At 44.5% G+C, this 24525-nt stretch overlaps 1 protein-coding gene across 1 annotated transcript in view; it reads right to left on the reverse strand.

The window, feature by feature from the left end:
* Window positions 1-1186: 1186 nt before the first annotated feature.
* crb1 (crumbs cell polarity complex component 1) overlaps window positions 1187-24525 on the reverse strand; it is a 48061-nt gene continuing 24722 nt past the window's right edge. Inside the window, exons 9-14 of the mRNA XM_079580919.1 lie at window positions 23793-23958; window positions 19564-20506; window positions 17446-17490; window positions 16571-16693; window positions 14582-14708; window positions 1187-1467 (exon numbers count right to left, since the gene is read on the reverse strand). Coding sequence (XP_079437045.1) covers window positions 1249-1467; window positions 14582-14708; window positions 16571-16693; window positions 17446-17490; window positions 19564-20506; window positions 23793-23958 — 1623 coding nt within the window. The 3' untranslated portion in view covers window positions 1187-1248. The remainder of the gene's footprint in view (window positions 1468-14581; window positions 14709-16570; window positions 16694-17445; window positions 17491-19563; window positions 20507-23792; window positions 23959-24525) is intronic.

Below are 24525 nucleotides of genomic sequence, written 5' to 3' on the forward strand. Positions count from 1 at the left end.
CCCCAGCTCTGACGAAGCATGTTCCTAAAAAGGACATACGGGCGGGATTTTCACCGTAGACTCGGCCCTTGCGTGACGTGTAGCTCGCGCTGCTCCAATGCTAACAATCCGACCCTCATTAAGTACCAGATTTCAAAAATTCATATTACGAAAACCAGCCTGGTTTCATTAATTGTGATTAACCCAGCGTTATCTCAGGAGGAATATCTAGCCTAGTCTAGGTTTGAAAAAATTGAAACCAGGCGTTAAAGTTGTTTTTAAGGTGTCTAAACCCCAATGCTTTTCAATGGGGGCCTAGTGGCGATATGGAGGTACTACAGCAATGGCGGAGCAATGGCAGCCCCCACGTTCGTGGTCAAAAAGCAGAGCAGCCGGCGGCCATTGGTGCGGACGAGACATCAAGCCTTTATTACATGATGTCTATGGTTCTATCCCCAAACAAATGAATGGGCACAATACTAACACTGCAAAAAGGAATCTTGAAATATGTGACATTTTCATAAAATCTCATCTGTCCATGAGGCACGTTATTCACACTTCAATTAAGTCAATTCAGATTTTTTTATCTAGTTGTTATCGAGTGCAGTGATTTCATTTATTTTAAAATCTTACCTCAGGGACAGATTTCTTGAAATTAGACTCACAACAAGGACAAAATGACTTGTTTCACGTATTCACTTATTTCAAAACGTGACTGTTTGCAGTGAAAGTATGGTGAGGTCTGATTTGTCGGTGTCATGGCACTGATATCATTTCTGTGGGTTCTCTCTCATTAAGATGTGTATCTGAGCCACAGAGAGCAGACACTGGACTGAGCTGGATTCAGAAAACACTTTTATGCACCAATTTGTATTTAAAGCAAAGTTCCAAAAACTCTGACCTAAATGTAATGTGGATTGTTCGTAATTTGCGATGATTGGTTGCTAATGCTAACGGCTATAGGAAAAAATAGATTGAGCAGGCTAATGCTAACGGACTCTGAAATGTGTCCCGGACTAGCCAACTTGCTAACTGTCTGTATTTTTATTTGGGAGCACAGGGATTAGCAGCTCACGAGATGGCACAGTCACATGTTTGATACGGTCGTGGGGCCGTGGGGGCCATGGGGGCAGGGTGAGCAGAGAGGACACCACACACACCAAAGTCTGCTAAAGCTCAGTGTGGACTGACCAGGATCCTTCATGTAAACTGAAACCTGATCTGCAGCTTTAAAGTGAGGCAGTGATCTTGGTCACCATGGGAACCTTCTCAGATGAGCCTCTCCATGGGCGGGGGCTGCGTGATGCTCCACATCTCCACCCGCGAGCCCTCCTTCTCCTGCCGGCTCGGGCTGTAGGTGCCGTGAGTGGCCCTGCGGTTCAGCGCCACCATCAGGCCCACGGAGGTAAGGATGAGCAACAGCACGAGCGCCACGGCGAGCAGGCTGAGGGACAGGAGCAGCCCGGAGGTCAGGCCCTGCGCCGTGAGCTGGGGGGAGACAGAGAGGCAGAGGCAAGTCAGCCACCAGGATGTTCTCTTCTGCATTCACCGTGTCTGGAACCATTTCAGACTTTAGCTGTAGGGTGGAGAGAGAGAGCAAAAGGAGAAGAAAAATGGTCTGGCTCACTGGCAATTTCCCAAAACAAACAATATTACCGTAAATGCTCTAATATAGGCCGGGGCCTTTATTTACTCTAGGACCAGGTCTTTATTGGAACCAGGCCACAATTAGAGACAGGCCTTTATTTCTATTTGAGCAAAACGGACGACCAGGAAAACAAAGAAAAACGAGATTTGTGTCCATTTGCACCTAAAATATTGGGGTAAATTTATTAATCAACATTTCAAACCCTCTCCCAGCGGCTGGAACATTGACGCCTTTTATTTTGTCGGGACAACAGGAAGTGTTTCGTTGCTGTTAGCGGAGCTTTGACATCAATGTCACTGCAGGTTTCTGTTTCGTTTTTACCGCGGACCGGATTATTTGTTGTTATCTTGTGTTCTCTCTCCTCTACACCAGCCTCTCTCTCTCCTCTACACCAGCCTCTCTCTCTCCTCTACACCAGCCTCTCTCTGTCTCCTCTACACCAGCCCCTCTCTCTCCTCTACACCAGCCTCTCTCTCTCCTCTACACCAGCCTCTCTCTCTCTCCTCTACACCAGCCTCTCTCTCCTCTACACCAGCCTCTCTCTCCTCTACACCAGCCTCTCTCTCTCCTCTACACCAGCCCCTCTCTCTCCTCTACACCAGCCCCTCTCTCTCTCCTCTACACCAGCCTCTCTCTCTCCTCTACACCAGCCTCTCTCTCCTCTACACCAGCCTCTCTCTCTCCTCTACACCAGCCTCTCTCTCTCTCCTCTACACCAGCCTCTCTCTCCTCTACACCAGCCTCTCTCTCTCCTCTACACCAGCCTCTCTCTCTCCTCTACACCAGCCTCTCTCTCTCCTCTACACCAGCCTCTCTCTCTCCTCTACACCAGCCTCTCTCTCTCCTCTACACCAGCCTCTACACCAGCCTCTAGTCATCTCTGTAGTCCAGAGATGACTATCTGTTGTTTTCAGAACGCTACAATTCGGAGAAAATGTTTGATCTTGCGGATTTCCCAACTTCTGACTGGAACGCAGCAATAGTTTGCACCTGTGACCCCACCAACACCACGATTCCTACACTAACTGGGCCATCCCGCAGCTTCATGCTCACAGTTGTTAAAAGCTACAATTATTTGGATGAAATAATCTACAAGCAGCGAAACATCCTGCCTCCATGGGTTGATCCTGTAGTTTCCAACTCTAACACATTCTGCCATACACCACATGGGAGACTTGCACTCGAGAGTGTTCATAATTTTGTCTCAAAGGTACTGCCTAATGAACCAAAAATTCAAATTGAAACCATGCATTGCAGGAAACACGTATTGGTGCAGCTTCATAATGGTATTCCAGAACTCATCTCTCCCTTGTAAATCATCCCTACAAATGAAGCCCGGTTTTGTCAAAAGGCAAATCCACAGTGGAATTGTCCCGAGCAAACCAGTGTAAGACACAGAGCTGCGCGACGCCTTTAAGAGCCTCTCCTCCGCCTGTCACCGTCAGCAGACTTTACACTCCGGGAACACTCCAGCAGCCCGTCCATATCCCGAGGCCAGAGGAACTCTTCTCTCTCCTCCTGTCTTTGTTGGTTGGTGAAAGTGCTTACCTGTTCGGGCTGTCAGAAGAGCCGCGGTGACAGCGGCCAGAGCCAGCCCGAGCAGCCTACAGCCACGAGCCTCCATCAGTCTGCCAGAACAAGGAAATGTCCGACACACGCGGAAATCTCTCACACTCTGTCAGCACATACACGGAGAAGATGCCCACATAGACCAGGGCTTTGAAAGTGGCGTCTCCTGCTGAAAGAGCACTTCTGGAGGAGTAACTTCAGTCAGGGATGAGCTGTATGTGAGCTCTTATGAGGCACCATATTTATGAGAAGGAACCTTTAAAATGAAGACCCTTTAAGCAGGTCCACATACAAATGTGTACATATATATATATATATATATATGTATATCTACACACAAGTGAACACAATAAACCTATTTCTCATTTTGTTCACCTATCAACAAATAAGTGCTAACTGCTGCAGAACAAACCAGCTCTAACTCGTCCTATAGACACATTGAGATGCCTTGTGTACGAAATGCGCAGTAAATAAACATGCCTTGCCTTGCCTTACCTAGACCAAGGGTTCTCAACCTGGGGGTCGGGACCCCCAAGGGGGTTGCAAGACAGATTTGGGGGGTCGCCAGAGCATATAGATAAAAATATATATTAGTACTATGGTATTGTAGCATACAGGCTATTTTACCAGTGTGCTATTATTTGTTCTAAATTTGATTCATTTTATTTTAGCCATTGTTTTTTCTATGCTTTTTAAGAATGATATAGGTTAATGTTTCTTGTTTTTCCCAGGGTCTGACCCAGGCGGGGGTCACGATCCTAATGAACTGTTATAATGGGGGTCGCGGCTCCAAAAGGTTGAGAACCACTGACCTAGACCATTCTCAGTCTCAGTCCTTTTGGTTGGCAAATCAGCTGTTTGTAACTCCACCCACCATTACAGAGTTGTTATTATTTGATTTGTCCATTCATTTGAGGTTCTATTTCAATTAATATTTTAATAGGCACAATTCCAAACGTACGTTTGTTAAGTGTGACATCACGACTTCTGGGTCCTAGCAGACTGACAAATATGTGAGAAAAAAAACACATAAAAAACTCTTAAAAACAACCATCAATATTTCTGAAACTCAACGGATAGCTGCTGCACTGACATGGACATTAGCATTTTTCTCTGCTAAACCCGGAGAGTTAAATCACTGGGATATTGGTCCACTGTAGGAATCGCCATAGTAACGCATTAACGCAGCTGAATCAGATAAACGCTTAATTAGCGACGGACAGGAACGAATGAGATGGATTTTATGTTAATTTCAACGTTTGGCCAAAACTTTTGCTGAATATGAAGTAGAGGAGAGTGAGCAGCTAGGTTAGCCTACTGTTAATAAAATATGAGCTTTACATTTCTATTGAAAACGGTTAAGGCACTATTCATAATTTTCAGTTAAACATAAAAGTTTCAGTTGGGGGGGCCCAGGTGTAAGAGACTCCAACACAGCTGTTACTATAAACAGTTGAATCGTTGAGCTAGCTAGCTAGCTTCAGGTTAAACAGCGTAAAAGTGAAATAACTCCTGCCCACGAGTGCCGCATATCGGTGTTTACTTCCACGGAAAAGTGTTTCCGGGTTAGTCCTGTTGTGATTCTGTGCTGATGTTGTTTGGTTGAGCCTGACTGAGATCCTCGTACTAGCAGCGGAGAATGACTCGCTCTGAGACGAGCCTTCAGACAAGACCGGCTAATAACCCACAGAAAAGAGTCCCGGTAGTCTGGCATATTTAGTGAGTTTAGTAAATGAAAAACTAAATTGTTATAAATGTTATGTTTGTGGGACCGTGGTATAAGCAGATTAAACAACTCGGAGCCGTGACCGGCAGATGTGCGAGAAACTACAAAAAAAACTCTTCAATACCACAATCAACAGGCCTAAGTCTGAAACTCAACAGAGAGTTACTGAACATAGGCCCATTAGCCAAAAATGCTGAACCTACTGCTATAAAAGTCATATTTACCAAAATCGCTACATCCGGGTTTAGCGGAGAAAATTTTTAAAGTCTGGTCGGCGCAGCAGCTAAGCTAACCCCGGAAGTAGTGACTTTAGTAAATAAGACTTTTTTTAGCAGAAGGTGCGGCATTTTTGGCTAATGAGTCTGAGAAATAAGTAGGTTCAGTCACTCTCCACTGAGCTTCAGAAATTTGGATTGTGGTTTTTAAGACGTTTTTTCTCGCTTTATTTTCCGGTCTGCTCGGACCCGGAAGCGGAAGTCGTGACGTCACACTTAAAGGACCAGGCCCGCGTTTTTCCATACTGAGATATGTTCTTACCTGAGCTTAGACGAGTTGATGCGTACCTGTCTGGTCTTTGTCTGTGCGCTCAGTCGCGTAAAACGACCAAAGATGTTGCTAGCATTTAGCCTCTCCAAGTATATTCCTATAGCTCCAAACGGGGGTGAAGTTCGAAGCTACCAAGCTCTTCCACGGGCACACAGACCAGACAGGTACACATCAACTCGTCTAAACTCAGGTCAGAACAAATCTCAGTATGGAAAAACGCTGGCCTGTTCCTTTAACAAATGCTTGAAGTGTGTGGACATGAATTGTGATGCTAATAAATAAAGCAAAGGTGTTACATTAAAAAAAACATGTAGAGCCTTAAACTTAACAGCGTCGGCTTCACTGCTCTAACGGGGCTTCCTGTCAGAGACTCAGCGGTCCACCGACCCTCTGAATCCGATAAATCTTCTTTGGCCTGTGTGTGGGTGTGAGCTGAGGCTGTGCTGTCGGCTCTCTCCCTGAGACTCCTGTACGTGCGATAGCTCAAGGATAATGAAGCCTCGGTGTGGGGGAATGGGGAGTATCTGCGTCCTGACGTGCAGCGGACACAGCAGCACAGTGAAGGAGAGTGAATGCAGGGCATGCTCGTGCGGACCGGGACTATCGGCACGTTGTCGGCGCTCGGAGAAGTGAAGAGTACAGAGCGGACACCGGCAACTTTAAAGCAGCGCAATACGCATTTTAAACACAAGTGAAACTCCTTTAGCGAGACACGGCAGGTGAATAGGGAAAAAATGTATATTTACAGATATCAATTTGAAACTGTTGCTGTCGATCACTGGCATAAATGTGAGAAAAAAATACATTGCAAGTTTTCTGTCAGAGGGGATAAGCTGTTTTTTAGTGGAAATTTTTTTTTAAATTTAATTTTCTATCTTCTTTGACATTCAAAACTCAATGAATGGGGCTTAAGGGATTAAATAATAAAAAAATCCATCAGAAAAAATCTTCCAAACATTGTTCAGTCCAAGGCTGGAAAATTTGAAGTCTTTAGGTGCTACTGACGTGGACAGAGTGTCGCCACAATGACAGAAAAATGTGTTTTGTGAAAAAGGCCCTTGAAATTGCATTCTCCCATATAAGTCTATGGGGGAACATTGAATCGGCGCAATATTTAAACATGTTATTGTGAAGATTAGTCACATTTTCTGTTTCCGGGTGAAGGTTTATATGTTCAGAGACCAATTTGGCCCAAAACTGAAAAAATTGAGTTTTGCCTGTAGTGTCTCCCCTTGACTCGTCACACCAAATCAGACTGTCCCACTCACATGGACCCACCCGACGACAGTGTAGCCCCCCCCCCCCGCGCCGCCTCACAAGATCCTGGAGCCTCGGTGCCAGAGTCTCCTGCTGACTGAGCACTTCTCTGCCACACGCCACACACACGAGCGCTTTTTTTTGCTGGCGAGGCACATTAGTCCAGCCACCAGCGGCGCTCTCAAAGGACGGCCACTTCAAAAGCGGCTCCCTCAGACTGCACCGGGACGGGGCAGATCTGCCAGTAGTATAAGACCAGGGATGACTATAGGCTGTTGGGACCATGACAAGCACATTACTTTGAGGAGAGAGGGACAAAACAAGGATGTCTGACTATGCAATTTCACTTGGACTAACACTCTTTGTACTCAAACTTTAGTTCTTTTGGTGCAGCAGTTTTTCTAAGCAAATCTAAAATGTAGCTCGTAGAATTGAAAAACATTATTTATTTTTTACTCTACTTTTAAAGGGTTAAAAAAGTATTTTGGCTGTATAGCAGATATCTCTATAGGTGATGTTTCCATATCAAAGAAGTCACTTTCTATCGCCCAATCTTCCGTCCGAAGTTACGCTCCTTTTAAACACATGTGAGCTTAAACCAGAGCCGGTGCTGGCCCTTCTGGGGCCCTAAGCAGGGGGCCCTACAGTACCTACGAATCCCATGGCTAGAGCCAATCCATTTACGGTCAAAAACAGTTTCACTGGTCAGTAGTGCACAGTTAATGACCTCAATTCAGGTCCTGTCCCTCTGTGTGAGAACCACCAACCACTAAGCCACTGTGAGACTGGGATTTAGGACTACTATAGTCTATTTCCAACACCTTTTAAAGAAGGGGTATTATGCAAAATCGACTTTATCAAGCTTTACATCATGTTATTCGGTCATTCCCTTATTAATAACATGCCTGAAGTGTTGCCTTGGCACATTCACGTATTTTTGAGTAATCTGTAAAAACTCTGACGGCGGCCATTTTAGGGATAGGTTTGCCTGAGTCCTCCTAGGAACGCCCCCACCTCCTGGAGACGCCTCCGAGCTTTCGTCACCAGCCGAGTAACCAACCACTGCTCCTCAGCAGAACCCCCTCCCCACTGATGCCACAGACAGCGTGTGGAGGGTGCGTGTCGGAAAGGCTCAGAGGTTCTTAAAGAGACAGAGGCCTATTTCAAGACATTCACTACAGCCATTTTGAGAGAGACATTTTATACAAGGCAGTTCTTTTAATTTACAGACCAACAGAAGGTTTGGTCATCATTGTAGTGTGATATAGACTGGTGCTATGTGACTGAAAAAAGCAGAATACCCCCTCTTTAAAATGTTAAATGGCAAATGGTCACATTCTCTCACCTAAAACTGAAACTGCGCCTGACGGTCATTTCTGTCTGACCACTGAGAATTAACCTGTGAGTAGCCCAATTCGTTATAGACTGTGCACATTCATAGAACCAGAGTTACTGTAAGTAACTGTGCCCATGAGAACCGTGTGGATTCAACTCCTCTTTGAAATAAAAAGGCCACGGACAACGGCTTTACTCTCGTCTATTCGCCAAACTACGATCCAGATTCTCCGTTATACAATAAGAATGATAAATGAGCGGCCGATGCCCCGAGTCCGAGCAGAGAAAACACGAGAGCGGCGCCCGGGACACGGGAGACATGCAGGCGCACAGGAGGCGAAAGCGAGCCCCGGGAGACAGGCGGCCGAGCGGGGACTCGAGCGGAGAAGTGACCGGGGGAAGGCGGTCGGTCTCTCCTGCTCATCCAGACTGCTCCGTTTTGGTGTTATATATGCGGCAAAGTAGGCGGAGAGTGACTTCTAATCAGTGCAACAACACCACAGTTTGACTGAGATGTGGGGCCCTTGTGGCTGCGGGGGCCCTACGCACCTTGGCTCCTGCTTAAACAGTGCGAAAGTTCACTTCTAGTCATGGTTTTCCTCATTTCGCTCCGTTTCTGTTTTGGTCCTGATTTAAGATTGTTTGAGTCTTATGCTAAACATCCAGCACAGTTAGAGAATATCACAATTTCCCCTCATTTTGGGGACCCCTTACTGCTACGAACAGTACAGTGAACAAATGATTTTTTTTTTAAATATCCTGCATTATGTATAAGACATATATCACCTGTCTCCAGATCTGAGGTCAACAATCCAAAATTGTCTTCACCCATGACTAGCCTGGCATCCAGAATGACCCCCCTCTGTATATTCTAAACATGAGGACATCAGTCTGGGCGGGCGCTCGCTTTTGCTGCTGCTGCCAAACTCAGAGGAGCCCGTCCAATCGGAATGGCTTATTTGCGTCACATGTTGTTCACGAGCAGGTCAGGTCTGGAAAAGGGTTGGGGACGATGGATATGAAGGATTTGCCTTTCAGTGTACATAAGTGACAAAAACCTGGACTACATCAGCGTCCTGAACCAAGTGATGTAGTGTGTGATAAGGTGGTGCATCATAGAGTGTAGCACCTTCATGATGCCTTCATTTAGTTTCTATGGCAGCAGCAGAACTTGTCTAACTGAATGTGATTTCTTCCTCCAGGCCTCACTTTGTGTTTTTGGACAGGTGGGATTAACTGATTATAAAGAATACTAACAATACTAATTGTTGTTATATTATGTAAAGCCTTATCTGATCTTATTCTATATTAGGGAACAATACAGTGCCATCTGAGAGCAAACACATTCCATTGTTTGAATATATGAGCCTATCATTTCACACATAAGGCAAATTGAGTTGCCTTGTGTGTGAAATGCACAGTATAAATAAACTTGCCTTGCCTATAATATAGTTTTCATTGTGAATCCAGCTGGAAATAAAATCAGGTTTTTGTTGGATATAATATATACAATGGCTGGTTAGGCTGCCATTGTGTATAGGCTTAATCAGTTAATGGATGATCAATAAAGCGACCTATGCCTGGATTATAGAATGAGCAGAATGTGCCTCCCTCATGAGCAGCTGCTCTGAGCCCACATTTCTGATCAGACTGAAACAAATGGAACAACACTGACCCTGGCGCCAAATGAGTGCTCGTATTAAAGCTCAGAGACTGAACTCTGGAGGTTCAGAGGTTTCAGTGAGGAGCATGGGCACAAGTCTGCAGCTGAAGGTTTAGCTCTTAAGAGCAAATATTTTCCTGATCATCACCAGCCTTCATTTGAAGCTGTAAAGACTTTGAATAGATATCTTCTTACTGTGTGGCCTCGCCTGTGTGTGCCTGCCCAAAGCCACGCCATGACAGTGCATGTTGTGAGTCACTGTGGAAGTTATTCTGGGATTTACACACGGCCTGAGATTAGGGCAGATTAAGAGTCTTTGTTGAGCCTCACATTAACGTGAGACGAGGTGTTTGAGCAGGCTTTATACACATGTCATCATGTTACTGCTCTAATGCCAGAAAAAGGAAATCGATAAACAATCAGTCGAAGGAATGAGGAATTCAAAACAAGCAAAACTGAACACAACCGGCAACTTTAAAGCAGAAACTTTGAAGAATATCAGATATAACTGCAGCTGGACGAGATTAGACAGTGTCTTTTTGTCTCATGTAGCCCTCCAAGACCTGTCGTCTATACGTCTATACGTCACTAGTGTGTCAACTAAAACTACTATTTAGAAGGTGTTTTCCCCCTTCCTTTTTAATCAGAAATATCCCAAGTACCGCCTGCTAACAGGGTGGAAAGACTTACTTTTTACTGCAGTAACAATAGCAGAGTAATGTCATTATTTTCTCAGAGACTTCGATTTAGTGCCAGTGGGAATATAATTTAATGCTCTTCAATGACATTTAAGGCCTTTGAATGGTGCCTTTGAATGGTGCCTTTGAATGGTGCCCCCCCCCCCAAACAAAAACCCTGTTAAGACCGAGTTTGGACAATGGTAAAAGGAAATGACAAGACAGACAGTTAGAGAAAGTTCAACATTTTAAAAGGAGATATTTTATGCGCTACAAGACTTTCTAAAATCCAAATGAGGATAGGTTGGGATAAAAGATAATGGGCTGATGATGTGAATAAAAGTTACTTAACTGAACACTAGCCCTGGTAGTCCAGGCTGACCCCCTCTGTTTTTTTTTACACAGGGGGGGGGTCAGTCTGGGACCCACACCCTCGTTGGCGGCATCAGAAAACTCAATCAGATTTGTTTGTTTGTGTCACAGGTTGTTCAGGAGCAGCGGCAGGAACAGGACACAGAAGTCCCTCAATAACAAACTACAAACGGCCCACGAGGGAGAGTGAGAGGTAAATGACCAAAATACATGGACAGTAGGTGAGTTTCGTGATTCATAATCCTGTGCGAATATTAACGCTAACGGCAGACGCCCGCCCTTTGCTGATTGGTTGCTCCACTTCCTGTTTGCTTGCGTATGTGCTACAGTGAGCAGACTCACTCACTGCTGCAGCGAGGAGTCTGGTGTCCATCTATCTGTGGTCTGATGTGACTTATTTCCAGTCATTTACATCTAATGGTGGCCACATTGACCTTCAGAAAGGCAATATTTATGCTAAATGAAGCGCTTGTATTACAGAATGAATGATTAGACTATGACTGTATGATTGTGCACTAAACACAAAAAGTCAGTTTGCATAAGACGTCTCCTTCAGAAAGAAACAGAAAAAGGACAGGCAGAGGATGAGTCAAAGTTTTATTTGAGAGAGATGACACACATGAACATTTAGAGAAGACAGAGTATGGAACAGACACAAAGTAATGAGACACTGCAGACCAACAGGAAGGACAGACATTAAACTGGGTTGAATGACATAAATATTAGAAAGAGTTCAGCAAGGTTTACACTTGAGATGAAGATGTTTTATGCATAAAATGAGCAAAACCCGTGCGAAAATGTCCCGTATTCTCAGATGAAAAACTTGCTCAATAGATACAGACGGCATCGCGTCATAGAAGGGGGCGTGGCTTCGCAGAAGGGGGAAAATAGAATCTTTTGGGAAACACAATTTTTCACTCTTTTTAGCCATTTTCTGGTTATTTATCACATATAAATAAAGTCAAGTGTAAATCGGGTCCACATGGTTATTTGCCCACAGCAGGTTGTTCAGTAGAAGTGAAAAAACGTCAGTCGTAGCTAGCGCGAGCTAGCCGTTAGCATTAGCACGATGCTAACATGAAGCATTGTGTTAGCATTCTCCTTATTTATGTATTTATGGGCTGTTGAACCACTTTGCTCCTCTCCATGTCTTTGTATCTTTATTTAGTAGAAACTATATTCATAATCAATTGTTTGTTAAAGTAGTTTTTGAATAATTAGAGAAAGTTTAGATTTTTCTCCAAATTGTTTTCCCCCTTAACTGTTGACCATATATGGGCGATTCCAGAGATGCCGTCTGTATGATAAAAAAAGGAGAATGCTAGCCGTGATGTAGCTTTGTGCTACATGCTAACGACTAGCTTGGATTGTGTCTTTTTTCCCATCTGCAGGACAATCTGCTGGATTTTGTAATGAAAGAATGAGACAGAACTTTCATCAAGGACTCAATCCTCACACAACTGTATTTATATATCTGACAGAAAGCCTCTTACCAGAGTGAAAAATTACGATTCCCATAACAAGTTTTCTCGTAAGATGCATATGTATCTGTTTTTTCGACCCAGTTTAGCCCTGATTTGATCTTGGCCTGTCCTGGGTGAATATTTGATGAGGCGCTAGTGGAAAAGTTCAAGATTAAGACAATATCCTTGTTTCCAGGAGAAATCTTACCGGCTATGTGCCAACTGCCCCCAAACCTCCCTACTGAAACGACAGAGTTTCTCCATAAAGTGAGCAAGACGCCAACCAGTACAACCAGGTGAGCAGAGAGCTGAAAATATCTCCTACATGTCACACAATCCTGCAGAGAGTGGAAAGCCTCCTGACAGTCAGTGCTGCCGTACATATCAGCACGATGCAACAACAAAGTGAGACATCCTCTTGTCCTCCAGCTATCTTTGTCACCACAGCCGGCTCCCCAATATAGACAAACTGACAACAGCTACCAGGAGAGACGCTGCTACGTAAACGTACTGCTCAACGACACAAAGTCACAATATAACATGCTTCTCTGATGTGCAACAAAAGACTGAAAGTAGTTTTATTATCAAAAATATTCTCTTTGATTAAGCTACACTTTTGTATTTACAAAATGAGTGGTCGCTAGCTAAAGTGGACATCAATCAAACATGATTATGGCTTACAACGTCCCCTTTAATTCATTTGGGAGAATCACATTTTGGATATTTTACCGCAGTCTACAAAGGGTCCCAGTGTAGTCCCTTGAGGTACCCCATCTCCCAACCAAGCATCTTTCAAACTATATACTTTTCCATTTGTGCTAATGTCAAACAAACCTGAATATGCCGCAGTAATGAACTCCAGCCGTTTTGTCGGAAAATGATCAACGTAAATGGAGGACGATGTGATTTAAACTGAGCAATCTTTAAAGCCACACTGCGTAACATTTCAGTCAATAGAAAAAGAGTACAGGCATTTATTTGACTATGGGGGTTTTGTTGGTGAAAGTACCTTTTTGTTGGTGAAAGCACAGGTACAGTAGCCGTCAAGAGTTTAGTGTATATTGCTTTTTATTGTATTTCAAGACTATTTCCTTTCTAGATTCTCACTGAAGGCATTTTAAATGAACTTTTAAACAGAAAAAGGTGAAGTAGATTCTTCAAAATCCCTTGCACTTTGGACATTCTTCTCCTTGAGCTTAACGATGTCACAGAAATGGTTCTGAGTTCACAGACTGTTAAACCAGGACCTTCTGAAGCTCCACGAGAAAATGCCAGGAATAAAGGGAGCTTGTTTTCACACTCTGTTGTTTCCTCTATAGTCCCATGTGCTCTCATAGTTTAACGTCTTCAATGAGAATCACACAATGGAAAAAGTGTTGAAAATAAAGAAAAACCGACACATAAAAAGGGTTTCCAAACGTTTGACGGGTGCAGTTACTTTCCAAATACAGTTACTACTTCAGGAAAATTTAAGCTTCATATTCATAATGTCGGTCGGTGCTGTGGGCATTTCTTTGCCCTCATAATGGTACTTAGGTTCCTAACACGCAGTGTAACAAGTTGAGCCAACATGTTATTAATAATATTCCACAGAAACGCATGATAAATCAACGTGAAAGTATTCAAAGTATTGAAAAGTACAGTACTTTGATTGGACAAAGTTACGGAATAACTTACAAAATACTTTTTTAAGGCAAGTATTCAGTAATCTGTAACTAAATACAATTTCAAAGTATTCTCCCCAACACTGCTCATGCCTTTGCACCATGCTGAGGTAAACATGAGGTTTAACTGTTAAAGGCTCTGTGCATGGAATATTCTGACTGACTTCCTGTGTGCTTGTTATTGTGATTAAAAATGAAATAAAAACTAAATAAAATGCAACTAAAAGCCAAACCAATGTCTTCAAATCAATTATTTTAACATTTATTCTACACCAAATGAACTGCATTTCCAAACACGGGACTCTCCATTGGTGAAGCAATATGCAAAGCTTTAAGTCCCCGGCAGAAAACAAAGAGGGCAAATATAATATGGGTGCGTGTTGCTGATCAGTTATGGTGGATTTTCCGTTTCCTGTTTGGCATCACTGGCTGCACATAGGAACACCTCACCTCAGAGTGTTCCGCAGTGTGGCTTTAAATGCTCCTAATAAAGTGCATCCAATGACATTCACAATCTTCATAAGGCACTAGAACATCCCGGCGCTGCCCCCACGGCCCCCAGTCAGTCGACCTCCCCCCAGTCCACCTCGGGCTCGTCGTCCAGCCGCAGGATCAGGTAGGAAAGTAGCTGGAAGAGGTTCTGCCAGAGCAGGAGCGCCACGTAAAAGTAGATGTCGCTTACGTCAATCTCGCACACGTCGCCCGCGTAGCTCATGTCGCACACGCAGGCGAACCTGTTGGCCAGGTTCCGGCAGTAGCCTCCGTTCAGACAGGGGTTAGACTTGCACTCGTCCACCTCCTGCTCACACCTGCACACGCATAAGTCACATGCATGTATAAGTCACACGCATGTATAAGTCACACACATGTATAAGTCACACTCATGTATAAATCACACACATGTATAAGTCACAAATATGTATAAGTCACACATGTATAAGTCACACACATGTATAAGTCACACATATGTATAAGTCACACAAATGTATAAGTCACACACATACACACATAAGTCACACATATGTATAAGTCACACACACACATAAGTCACACACGCATAAGTCACACACACGCATAAGTCACACATATGTATAAGTCACACACATGTATAAGTCACACATATGTATAAGTCACACACACACATAAGTCACACATATGTATAAGTCACACACATGTATAAGTCACACATATGTATAAGTCACACACACGCGCGCATAAGTCACACACGCATAAGTCACACATGTATAAATCACACACATGTATAAGTCACACACACACCCACATGCATAAGTTACACACATGAATAAGTCACACACGCATAAGTAACATATGTATAAGTCACACACACACACACACACACACGCATAAGTCACACACGCATAAGTCACACACATGTATAAGTCACACACACACACGCATAAGTCACACATATGTATAAGTCACACCCATGTATAAGTCACACCCATGTATAAGTCACACACATGCATAAGTCACACATATGTATAAGTCACATGCATGTATAAATCACACACATGTATAAGTCACACCCACACACACACCCACATGCATAAGTCACACACATGAATAAGTCACACACACGCATAAGTCACACATATGTATAAGTCACATACATGTATAAGTCACACACACACGCATAAGTCACACATGTATAAATCACACACACGCATAAGTCACACACACACATAAGTCACACATATGTATAAGTCACACACATATATAAGTCACACACATGTATAAGTCACACACACACACACAAGTCACACACGCATAAGTCACACATATGTATAAGTCACACCCATGTATAAGTCAAACACACGTATAAGTCACACACACGTATAAGTCACACACATGTATAAGTCACATGCATGTATAAGTCACACACATGTATAAGTCACACACATGTATAAGTCACACACATGCAGAAGTCACACACATGTTTAAGTCATACACATGTATAAGTCACACACATGCAGAAGTCACACACATGTTTAAGTTATACACATGTATAAGTCACACACATGTATAAGTCACACACATGCAGAAGTCGCACATATGTCTAAGTCACACACGCATAAGTCACACACATGTTTAAGTCATCCACATGTATAAGTCACACACATGTATAAGTCACACACACACACATGTATCAGTCACACATGCATAAATCACACACACGTATAGGTCACACACAAGCATATGTAACTTACAACAGTGTCAGACAGACAGGAGTTTTTCAGAGAACGTCAGACCAAGAACATGGCAGATGAGTATTGTATTGTATTGTACATTTGGGATGGGACTTGAGAGGATCAGTCGGCAGTGAAAACCTACCAGAAATTTTAAAACAATAGATCCTTTAATGAAGAAGACATACGGCTCTGATGGATTGATCAAGTAGAACTGGTTCTCGATTCCCATCCCTATTGTACATAGTGTTTAACCTCTTAACCTCCAGCTGAACCAAGAACATTTTCTCTAGTTATTATCCAGGTATTACCCAAATCTAAAAGCTTCTTGAAAAGAGCAACGAAAATGAGACAAAAATTAGGATGAAAATTGCAACAAAAATGCTCCGTTAAAGTGAGGTTAAGAGGTTAAAACACACTCTTCATTTCTTGATGCGAGCGAGTGTAAGAGACCGGGGCGTTACCTGTGCCCGGTGAAGCCTGACGGGCAGTCACAGGACAGCTCTCTCTGGGTGCAGTTGCCTCCGTTGAAGCAGGTGTAGTTCCTGAGGTTGTCCCCACACACTGACACAGGCAGTTTGTGACGTCTGCAGGAGGAGGGACATTTAGTCACTTGGTGCATATGGATATTATGTGCAATCTAGGGCTGGTTTAAATAATCAAAGATCGGTGAATCAGTACAGCAGGACTTTTCTTCACATAAACCGCTGGACAGTGTTTACCTGGCGAGTGGAGGCCAATGCCGGGTAAACACTATCCGAACACTGTCCAAATTGTCTCTGCCCACTCTGCTACTGGTGGGCTGTCCCAGAAACATGTTGTTCAAAGAATGTTTAAGAATGGAGTCGGTGTAGTTGGTAGGTCCTGGAACGTCAGCCATTTTGTCAATTCATGTCCCGCTGTGTTGATCAATTGTCTACTTGGATGTTTGAGGTTTCTTGTTTGGGTTTTCCTTGGCTTAATCCACATAATCCTGAGTGTAATTTCCAAAGCCCCTGATTTAGAAGTGGTTTACTCCTGGTTTGGACCTTGTTTAGTTGAGCGGAATTAGACAACAGACAACCCAGACAGGAAAGAACATGTCCACTTTGATATTCTTATCCTTTAATTGAATCAATTTTGATACTATTTCCCCCCAAGCGCAGAGAACTGACACTAAGGAGGACTTTAAGACTTCAGCTGCCAGTCATCGCAACCCAAACAGCCCTGTAGTGCGGGATAATATTAGCTTTGTTTGTCATTTTGTTGCGCCGAGCTGAACAAAATGTGGAGACACGGCGGGTGACGTTTGAGAGACAGATTTCTGAAAGGAAACCCAAACAAAACAAAAGCTACTTACACAGTTTTGACAATCATGTACCAAGGTATTTCCGCCACGCGCTCACTGGAGAGAGAACACAGAACAGCGGTTAGACAAAGACGCCGCACACAAAGTGGGGGAGATGAGAAGTGGAGATGTTGGCGGCTCGTCGTGTGGCTTTTGCTCCGTGTTTGCAAAGGCTTTCCTCAGTGTAAAAAAAAAAACACAGAAAAGAAACGGAAAGAAAGGGGGTTTGGAGGGTGTTGCGGTGGTGTTTACAGATAAATGCCGGGAGGCGTTCCCCTGCTGGTTTCGAGGAGGCAGAGGCAGATGAAGCAGACAGGCCTTGTGTAGTGCAGACTGAGGCGGCTTCTGAAGGAGAGCTCTGCGGGCGCTGTGCAAACGCTCCACACAGGCAGGCGCCGGAGCCGAGCCAAAACATTTACTCTGTTCCCTCGCCTCTGCCACTCCGACGCTTTTGTGTGTGTGTGTGTACGCAAATAGTTTATCTTTCTAAACGCCTTTTATACATTCACATTTGTTCTTTGCTTTAAAAAATGTATATTTTATAGAGGAACAAGTGAGGCTGTAATGTTCACCCTCCAGCCAGAGGTGTTTCCCCGTCTGCAGACAGGGAAGGCTGACATAGGCCTATCGCGGCTGCTGTTTATAAGAGTTACACAATAGTTTTTGTACTGACTTTCACATCGCACTTCATCAGTCCGTAACCGGGGGAGCCCATTTGACATTGAACGTCCCTCCCAGTTAGTTCAATTTGGTATAGCCTCCTCGTGAGTGAATATGTGGTGGGGCTGAAATAGAAAGGCCTCATGTGTAAAAAGTGGATCAATAAGATCTATTTCATCTGTATAAGTCAACTCCAAACCTATATGGGGCAAAAATGACTGCAGAGCCACTTCAATTCTCATCCCGCAGTACTTCATTTTTCCATAGCAATCCTAACAGAGAGGTCAACAAGAAACAAATGTAACAAGGCCCACTTGACCTCGGACTTAAAGGAATAGGCCACCGTTTTTACATACTGAGATATGTTCTTACCTTAGCTTTGACGAGTTCTTTAGGACCTGTCTGGTCTTCCACCGTGCCTTCAATCACGTAAACACAGCGCGTTAGCATTTAGCCTCTCCCTCTCTCCTCTATAGCTCCAAAACTCAAGATAGAAGCTACCAAGCTCTTCCACGTTTTCGCTATTTAAATATGGTTATGTGAAGTGTTCCACTACAAAGTATAATTACACAAAATTAAACAATGTGGATTTTCTAAGCGGATAAAAGGTGGGACTATATTGTAAGGCGTAATAATACCAGGAGTAGTTCGAAATCCGCGCAGTAATCTTCACTTTACTGTGCCAAACTACTCCTGGTATTATTATTACTATTATACTTTGTAGTGGAACACTTCACGTAACCATATTTAAATAGGGAAAACGTGGAAGAGCTTGGTAGCTTCTATCTTGACCTGTTTTGGAGCTATAGTGGAAAGAGGGAGAGGCTAAATGCTAACGCCGCCTGCGCTGTGTTCACGTGACTGAAGGCACGGGTGAAGATCAGACAGGTCCTAAATAGTGAGTGAATAAAGGATTTAGCTATGAGTGGGCATGTTTCACCATGTTGAACATTTGAAATGGCGTGTATTACAGGAATAGAACTCCAAATCTAATACATAAATGAGAAAATGCTGCCCCATCTTTTGGCCTGCCTTCCCTCCCTGCAGCACAAATACATAAAGCTTCCTCACACAATATCCTCTGTGATGAGCAAAACACCACCCAGAAATCCTCCATCATACTTTGAACATCGGCAACAGGACCTGGCTGTTTTGAACTGAGTTTGAGATGTTCTTCCCACTCGTCTAAAGGAAATGTTGGTCATCGCGCTGGTGTTTCAGGGTCTAACCGTGGTCTCTTCAGATCGAGATCACAAAAGTAAACAGCACGGCCGTGGTCAAGCCGATGAGAGGGAATACAGAAAAAAAAAGGTGGAGCTATGGAGGAGCATAGTCCTCAGACTCTTCTAATTTCTACTAATTCATCTTTTCATTCATTTTGATCCTTTTTATTAGTGGTACGGCTTTATTGAGCTTCTGTGATGCCGTCGTTTCCCTTGTGGATGTCTAAGCCTAAGATGGCGCTGGTACCTGCACAGGGGTCCGGTGTAGTTGTCGGGGCAGAGGCATGCGTATGACCGTGGCCCGTGGAGACATGTCCCGCCGTTAGCGCACAGGTGCTTCTCACACACGTCCACCTCCTCCTCACAGTCCACCCCGGCGTACCCCAGCTCACAGGAGCACTCGTAGGACAGCCCCCGCACCGAGCAGTTCCCGTGGCCACAGGGGTCCGAGGCGCAGGCGTTGACGAACAGGTCGCAGCGCCGCCCCGCCCACCCGCCCACGCAGCTGCAGTTGTACCAGTTAAAGAGGTCCTGGCACTGCCCTCCGTTCAGGCACGGGTTCGGCCCGCACACCGACGCCCCGCTGCAGCCGAGCAGCGGCGCGTTCGGGGACATCAGGGCGAACTGGTCGGGCTGCAGCCGCGGCAGGTTGACGTGGGCGGGGCTGAGGTAAGACAGCGCGATTCCCCCCAGCTCCACTGTGCTCAGGCAGCCCGCTAAAGACCACCCCGCATCAGGAGCCAGCCCGCCCAGGAAGATGTCCACGCCTTCCCGCAAAAAATCCAGGTTCCCCGCCTGCCCTTTGGAGGCGCTCGCCAACTCGACTTCCTCATCCAGCACCAGAGTCCACCGCGAGGTCAGCGTCCAGGGCGTCGCCATGAACAAGTGGACGCTGTGCCAATGGCCGTCGCTAACCACGCTGCGGCTGCTCAAGCTGACCGTGGACACCTGGCGGGTCCCGTGGTCGCCGGCCATGTTGTTCTCAGCGATGCTTTGAAGCTCCAGGAAGAGGTATCCCTCCTGGACGGACAGGGTGATGAAGGAGGAAGCCTTTTCGGCGTGCAAGATGGCGGCGTTGCGTTTGCGCGTGCGCAGGTTCAGGGACAGGCTGGTGATGTTGCGAGAGATGCGTCCGTTCCCGCGGTAGGTCAGGACGGTGGAGTCGTTCAGGAAGGTCGCGTTGGCGTAGCCTGGAAAAGAGGAACATGCTGGTCAGGACTGGAGTCGCTTTCATAACGGTTGTTTGCCCATCACACAATCGAATTCTGTTTTTATGCAGGAAAGCGATTTTAGGGTTTGAGCCTCGCCATATTTATTCATGTTTACTGAATATTTCACTGTCTGACCAAACGAAGAGTTGACACCTGGATAGATCTCGGTTTATGCCCGTTTAGGTGGCAACCGACAGTTTGTTCTGCTCTGCTTTTATTGTCTTTGAATTGAACCATATTCACGCAGTGTTTGTTATCCTGTGAATTTTGGACATTTCTTTTTTTAGGAATCTGAAGAGCAACAATCTGTTTTTCTTGGTCTTGAAACTCAATAATGTCCTCCGCATTGTGAGAGCCCTTTATCCTTCATCAGACCCACTCTGAACAGTCTTTAAGGAGAGTCACTGCAGGTGAATAAGGGTGGAAAAATCATTTTGTGACATCAATTTAAAAACTTATGCTGTAAATTACTGACATAAATATGAGGAAAAAAAATGCATTTAGTTTTCTGTAGTTTTATGCCTAAAAAATGTCAATTGCCTATATATGTCAGGCCTTCCAGAACACCAGGTACTGATCTATTTTGTTTGTATGCTGGTGTTTTTATATATTTTTGGTCTGCCAAGTGATGTTGTAAAGTGCTATAGAAATAAACTTGTATTAGATCATTTTGTTTGTATATCATTTACTGAGATTTTTTTCTGAGGGGATTTTGTGGGACAAGGCCTCGTGGAAGACCCAGGACACGGTGGTGGGACTATGTCTCCGAGCTGGCCTGGTGTCGCCTCGGGGTCCCCCCAGAACAGCTGGAGTTGGTGTGTGTGGACCGGGAAGTTTGGGCATCTCTGCTGAGACTGCTGCCCCCGCGACCCGGCCCCGGATAAAGCCGAAGAAAATGGATGGATGGATGGATTTTGGATAAGTGAAACCCTATGTTTTGTGTTCAAAGCTCAATAATTCAGGCATGGAATTAGATATTTCAAAAATCCCTTCTGAAAAAACCTTCAAAATATTGTTGCGTCCAGGACTGGAAGGTTTGGAGTCTGTTGGAGCTGCTGAAGTGGTGAGGTCGTTGCGTGAGTGGAACAAACATCTCAATTGAAGAAAAGCGGCCCTGAAGTTTTGCAACGTGTGTGCAAGACTTTCAAATGTGAGCCATCACTATAGAGGATCCCCACAGCAGGTTCAGTAGACGCCATTATGCATGTTTTGTCTGCTGCAGTGAGGCAGTGCCACTCCGCTGGGCTCTGACAGATGGTGCAGGTGGAAGCATTTCTAATCCCAGTGGAATGGATAAGCTGCCTAGACTCCAGCCTGTTACAAACCACTACAGTGAGCTTACAGGCAGGTCACTACGTTACATCAGCAGCGTCACAGGAACTACACTCACACATGTATGGGGGAAAGAAAACAAACAGGTCGTCGATTTAGTGACACACCGCGGATTAAGGCTCCTCACAGCTTTATGTTGCTACGAAATGGAAGCAACAGGTGAAAGCTATGACTGTCTCCATTCACTCTGCTATAGTTTAGCGTTCGACACATGTTCTGACGTTTAGCAAAGGTTAGTGCTCCGGGAAGTGATTAAAAAGCTGCAAAACTAAGCCACTAGAGAACTCCCAAATTGTGCAGCATTTCCTTCCAGTGATGATCCACATGATCCACAACTGGAGGAAGCGAAAGGAGAATCCTTCACATTTCACGTGCTGCAGCCAGGTAAACAAACACATGCCATGGGGGTGGCGGGGGGGGAATCAGAGCCAGCAGAGCCTAAAACCTCCTGCTACAGACGCATGTGGTAAATGGCTCTGGACTGAGGAGCATGTGAGTCTTTATAAATAGAGGGGGAGGAAAATTAATGTGAACGCTTTGGAATTTCTCACATTTCTGCCTAAATTGATCATAAAATGTGGTCTGATCTTCATCAAAATCATGAGAATGAACAAACAGTGTCTGCTTAAACTAATACCACCCAAACATTTATAATGTACATAACACCAGAGGCCTGTGGCAGGTCTATCGTTTTACCTTGGGCTAATATTTCATAATACAAACACATATATCAAAGTTTTGGTGACGACAGTGGTGACGTTGAGAAATGAGGCCGGGAGAGCGCCTCCTCTGCGTGCGCATAAGCAGGCTAATTCTCCGCTTCATTCTGGCCTTTTCTGGTATAAATAAGACGAAGAGCTCCGCGTAACGTGAACCGATTCATCACTACACTGTACAGCACTGATGACGAAGAAATGAAACGGCCTGAGAGAAAGGCTGACACGAACCATTTCACAATAAAGCACATGGTTCGTGTTTCCATTGCAGCGAGACAGAGACAAGTGTCACACAGAGTTGTCTGACCTGGACATAATAGAAGAAGAGAACTACTGCTTTATTTGGAGTATATGGATGTATGGATAGCCCATGCGCAGGATGCAGGAGTGAGGGAGCGATATATATAATATATCATCGTCCATCATGATGGATGAACGAACAAGACTTTTAGGTTGTGTGATGGTTGTGTAACCTTTTCCACTTTTATACAAATCAACAATACTTGATTGCAGGTCTTCAGAGCTCTTTGAGGTGAGGCATGGTTAACATCAGACCAGGCTTCTGAACAAGACACTATTCTTAACTAGAGAGTGTTTTTTAGTGTTAAGCCTCAGTGATTGGACGTCAGGTTCAGAAATGTCTGCATAAATTTGTCTACTTTGCTCTTGGACGATATTTAGCTAGGCAGTGTACTGACTTATTCCACGTTCTCCTGTGAATGTTTACATGATTTTGCCAATAAAAATATGATCAAATGTAAATGTTTAGGTGGTATTAGTTCAGGCAGACACTGTTTAATCATTCTTGTGATTTTGATGAAGATCAGACCAAATTTAGTGACCACTTTAGCCAGAAAAGTGAGAAATTCCAGACGGTGTACTTCTTTTCTCTCAGCACTGTAAAGGCTGCGGGTGCATTTAGATCGCTTGTGATTTGGTGCATGTTCGAGTTAAGCACTTTCTTTCAACGTAGATTTTTAGGAGTGACAAAGCTGTAGAACCGGTGGCTGAAGCACCAGTGAAAATTGAGCGTCATATCGCCTGTTCTCGTAGCCTTTTTGAGAAAATGCCCTGATATCATCGTCCATCATGATGATTCACTGTAAACATCAACAGCCAAAGAGACATCACCCAACCTTTGTTGTCCCAAGCATTTCGGGACAACAAAAACCAAGTTGATATTTGAATGCTTTTTCATTGTTTTTCTCATGGCTTACATTCATATCCTCGGCTGAGCATCCTGCACTCGGCCTCAGCGGGACAGGGGGCCAGTTCACACCAGCGCACCTCCTCACAGTGACGCCCCGAGGTGCTGGGGGGGCACGAGCAGCTGAAGTCGTCCCACACGGAGAAGCACATGCCCCCGTTCAGACAAGGGTTCCTCTGAGGGAGAGAGACATTATCCATTATGTTGAAACGAAACAAAACAGACCAAAACACTTCTGTGTAACTGAGGTCACCTCGCCCTGTCTCTGTCACTCTGCAGGGGCTGGTGACTTAAACGTACAACCCTCTGACATGTATGCAATCATTTTATAGAATGAACATGAGGCCGAATGCTATAAACTAACAAAACTTTATCTTTATTGTCTTAAAAATAACTTTTTGAAAAACTGTCTTTGCTCAGCTCTCTAAGACCTGACACTAACTTCACTGGGAGCGGGCCGTCTCCAACCCGTCTCCCTGGAGATGACGACTAAAGGCAGCTAAATATAAGCTTTAACTAGGTTAGGTCCTCACCCAAATCCATTCTTTGATCACCCACTGGAGAGTGTTCGCAGCAGTGCTTTCCACAGAAAGGACCAGCAGGAGGAGCTCTATGCGCACTTAAAGGAACAGAGTTTTTTATACTGAGATATGTTCTTACCTGAGTTTAGATGAGTTGATATGTAACTGTCTGGTCTTTGTGAGTGCCCTCAGTCATGCAAAACGATCAAAGATGTAGTTAGC

This window comes from Gobius niger, assembly GCF_951799975.1.
Source record: "Gobius niger genome assembly, chromosome: 22".
In the NCBI taxonomy this organism is placed as follows: Eukaryota; Metazoa; Chordata; class Actinopteri; order Gobiiformes; family Gobiidae; genus Gobius; species Gobius niger.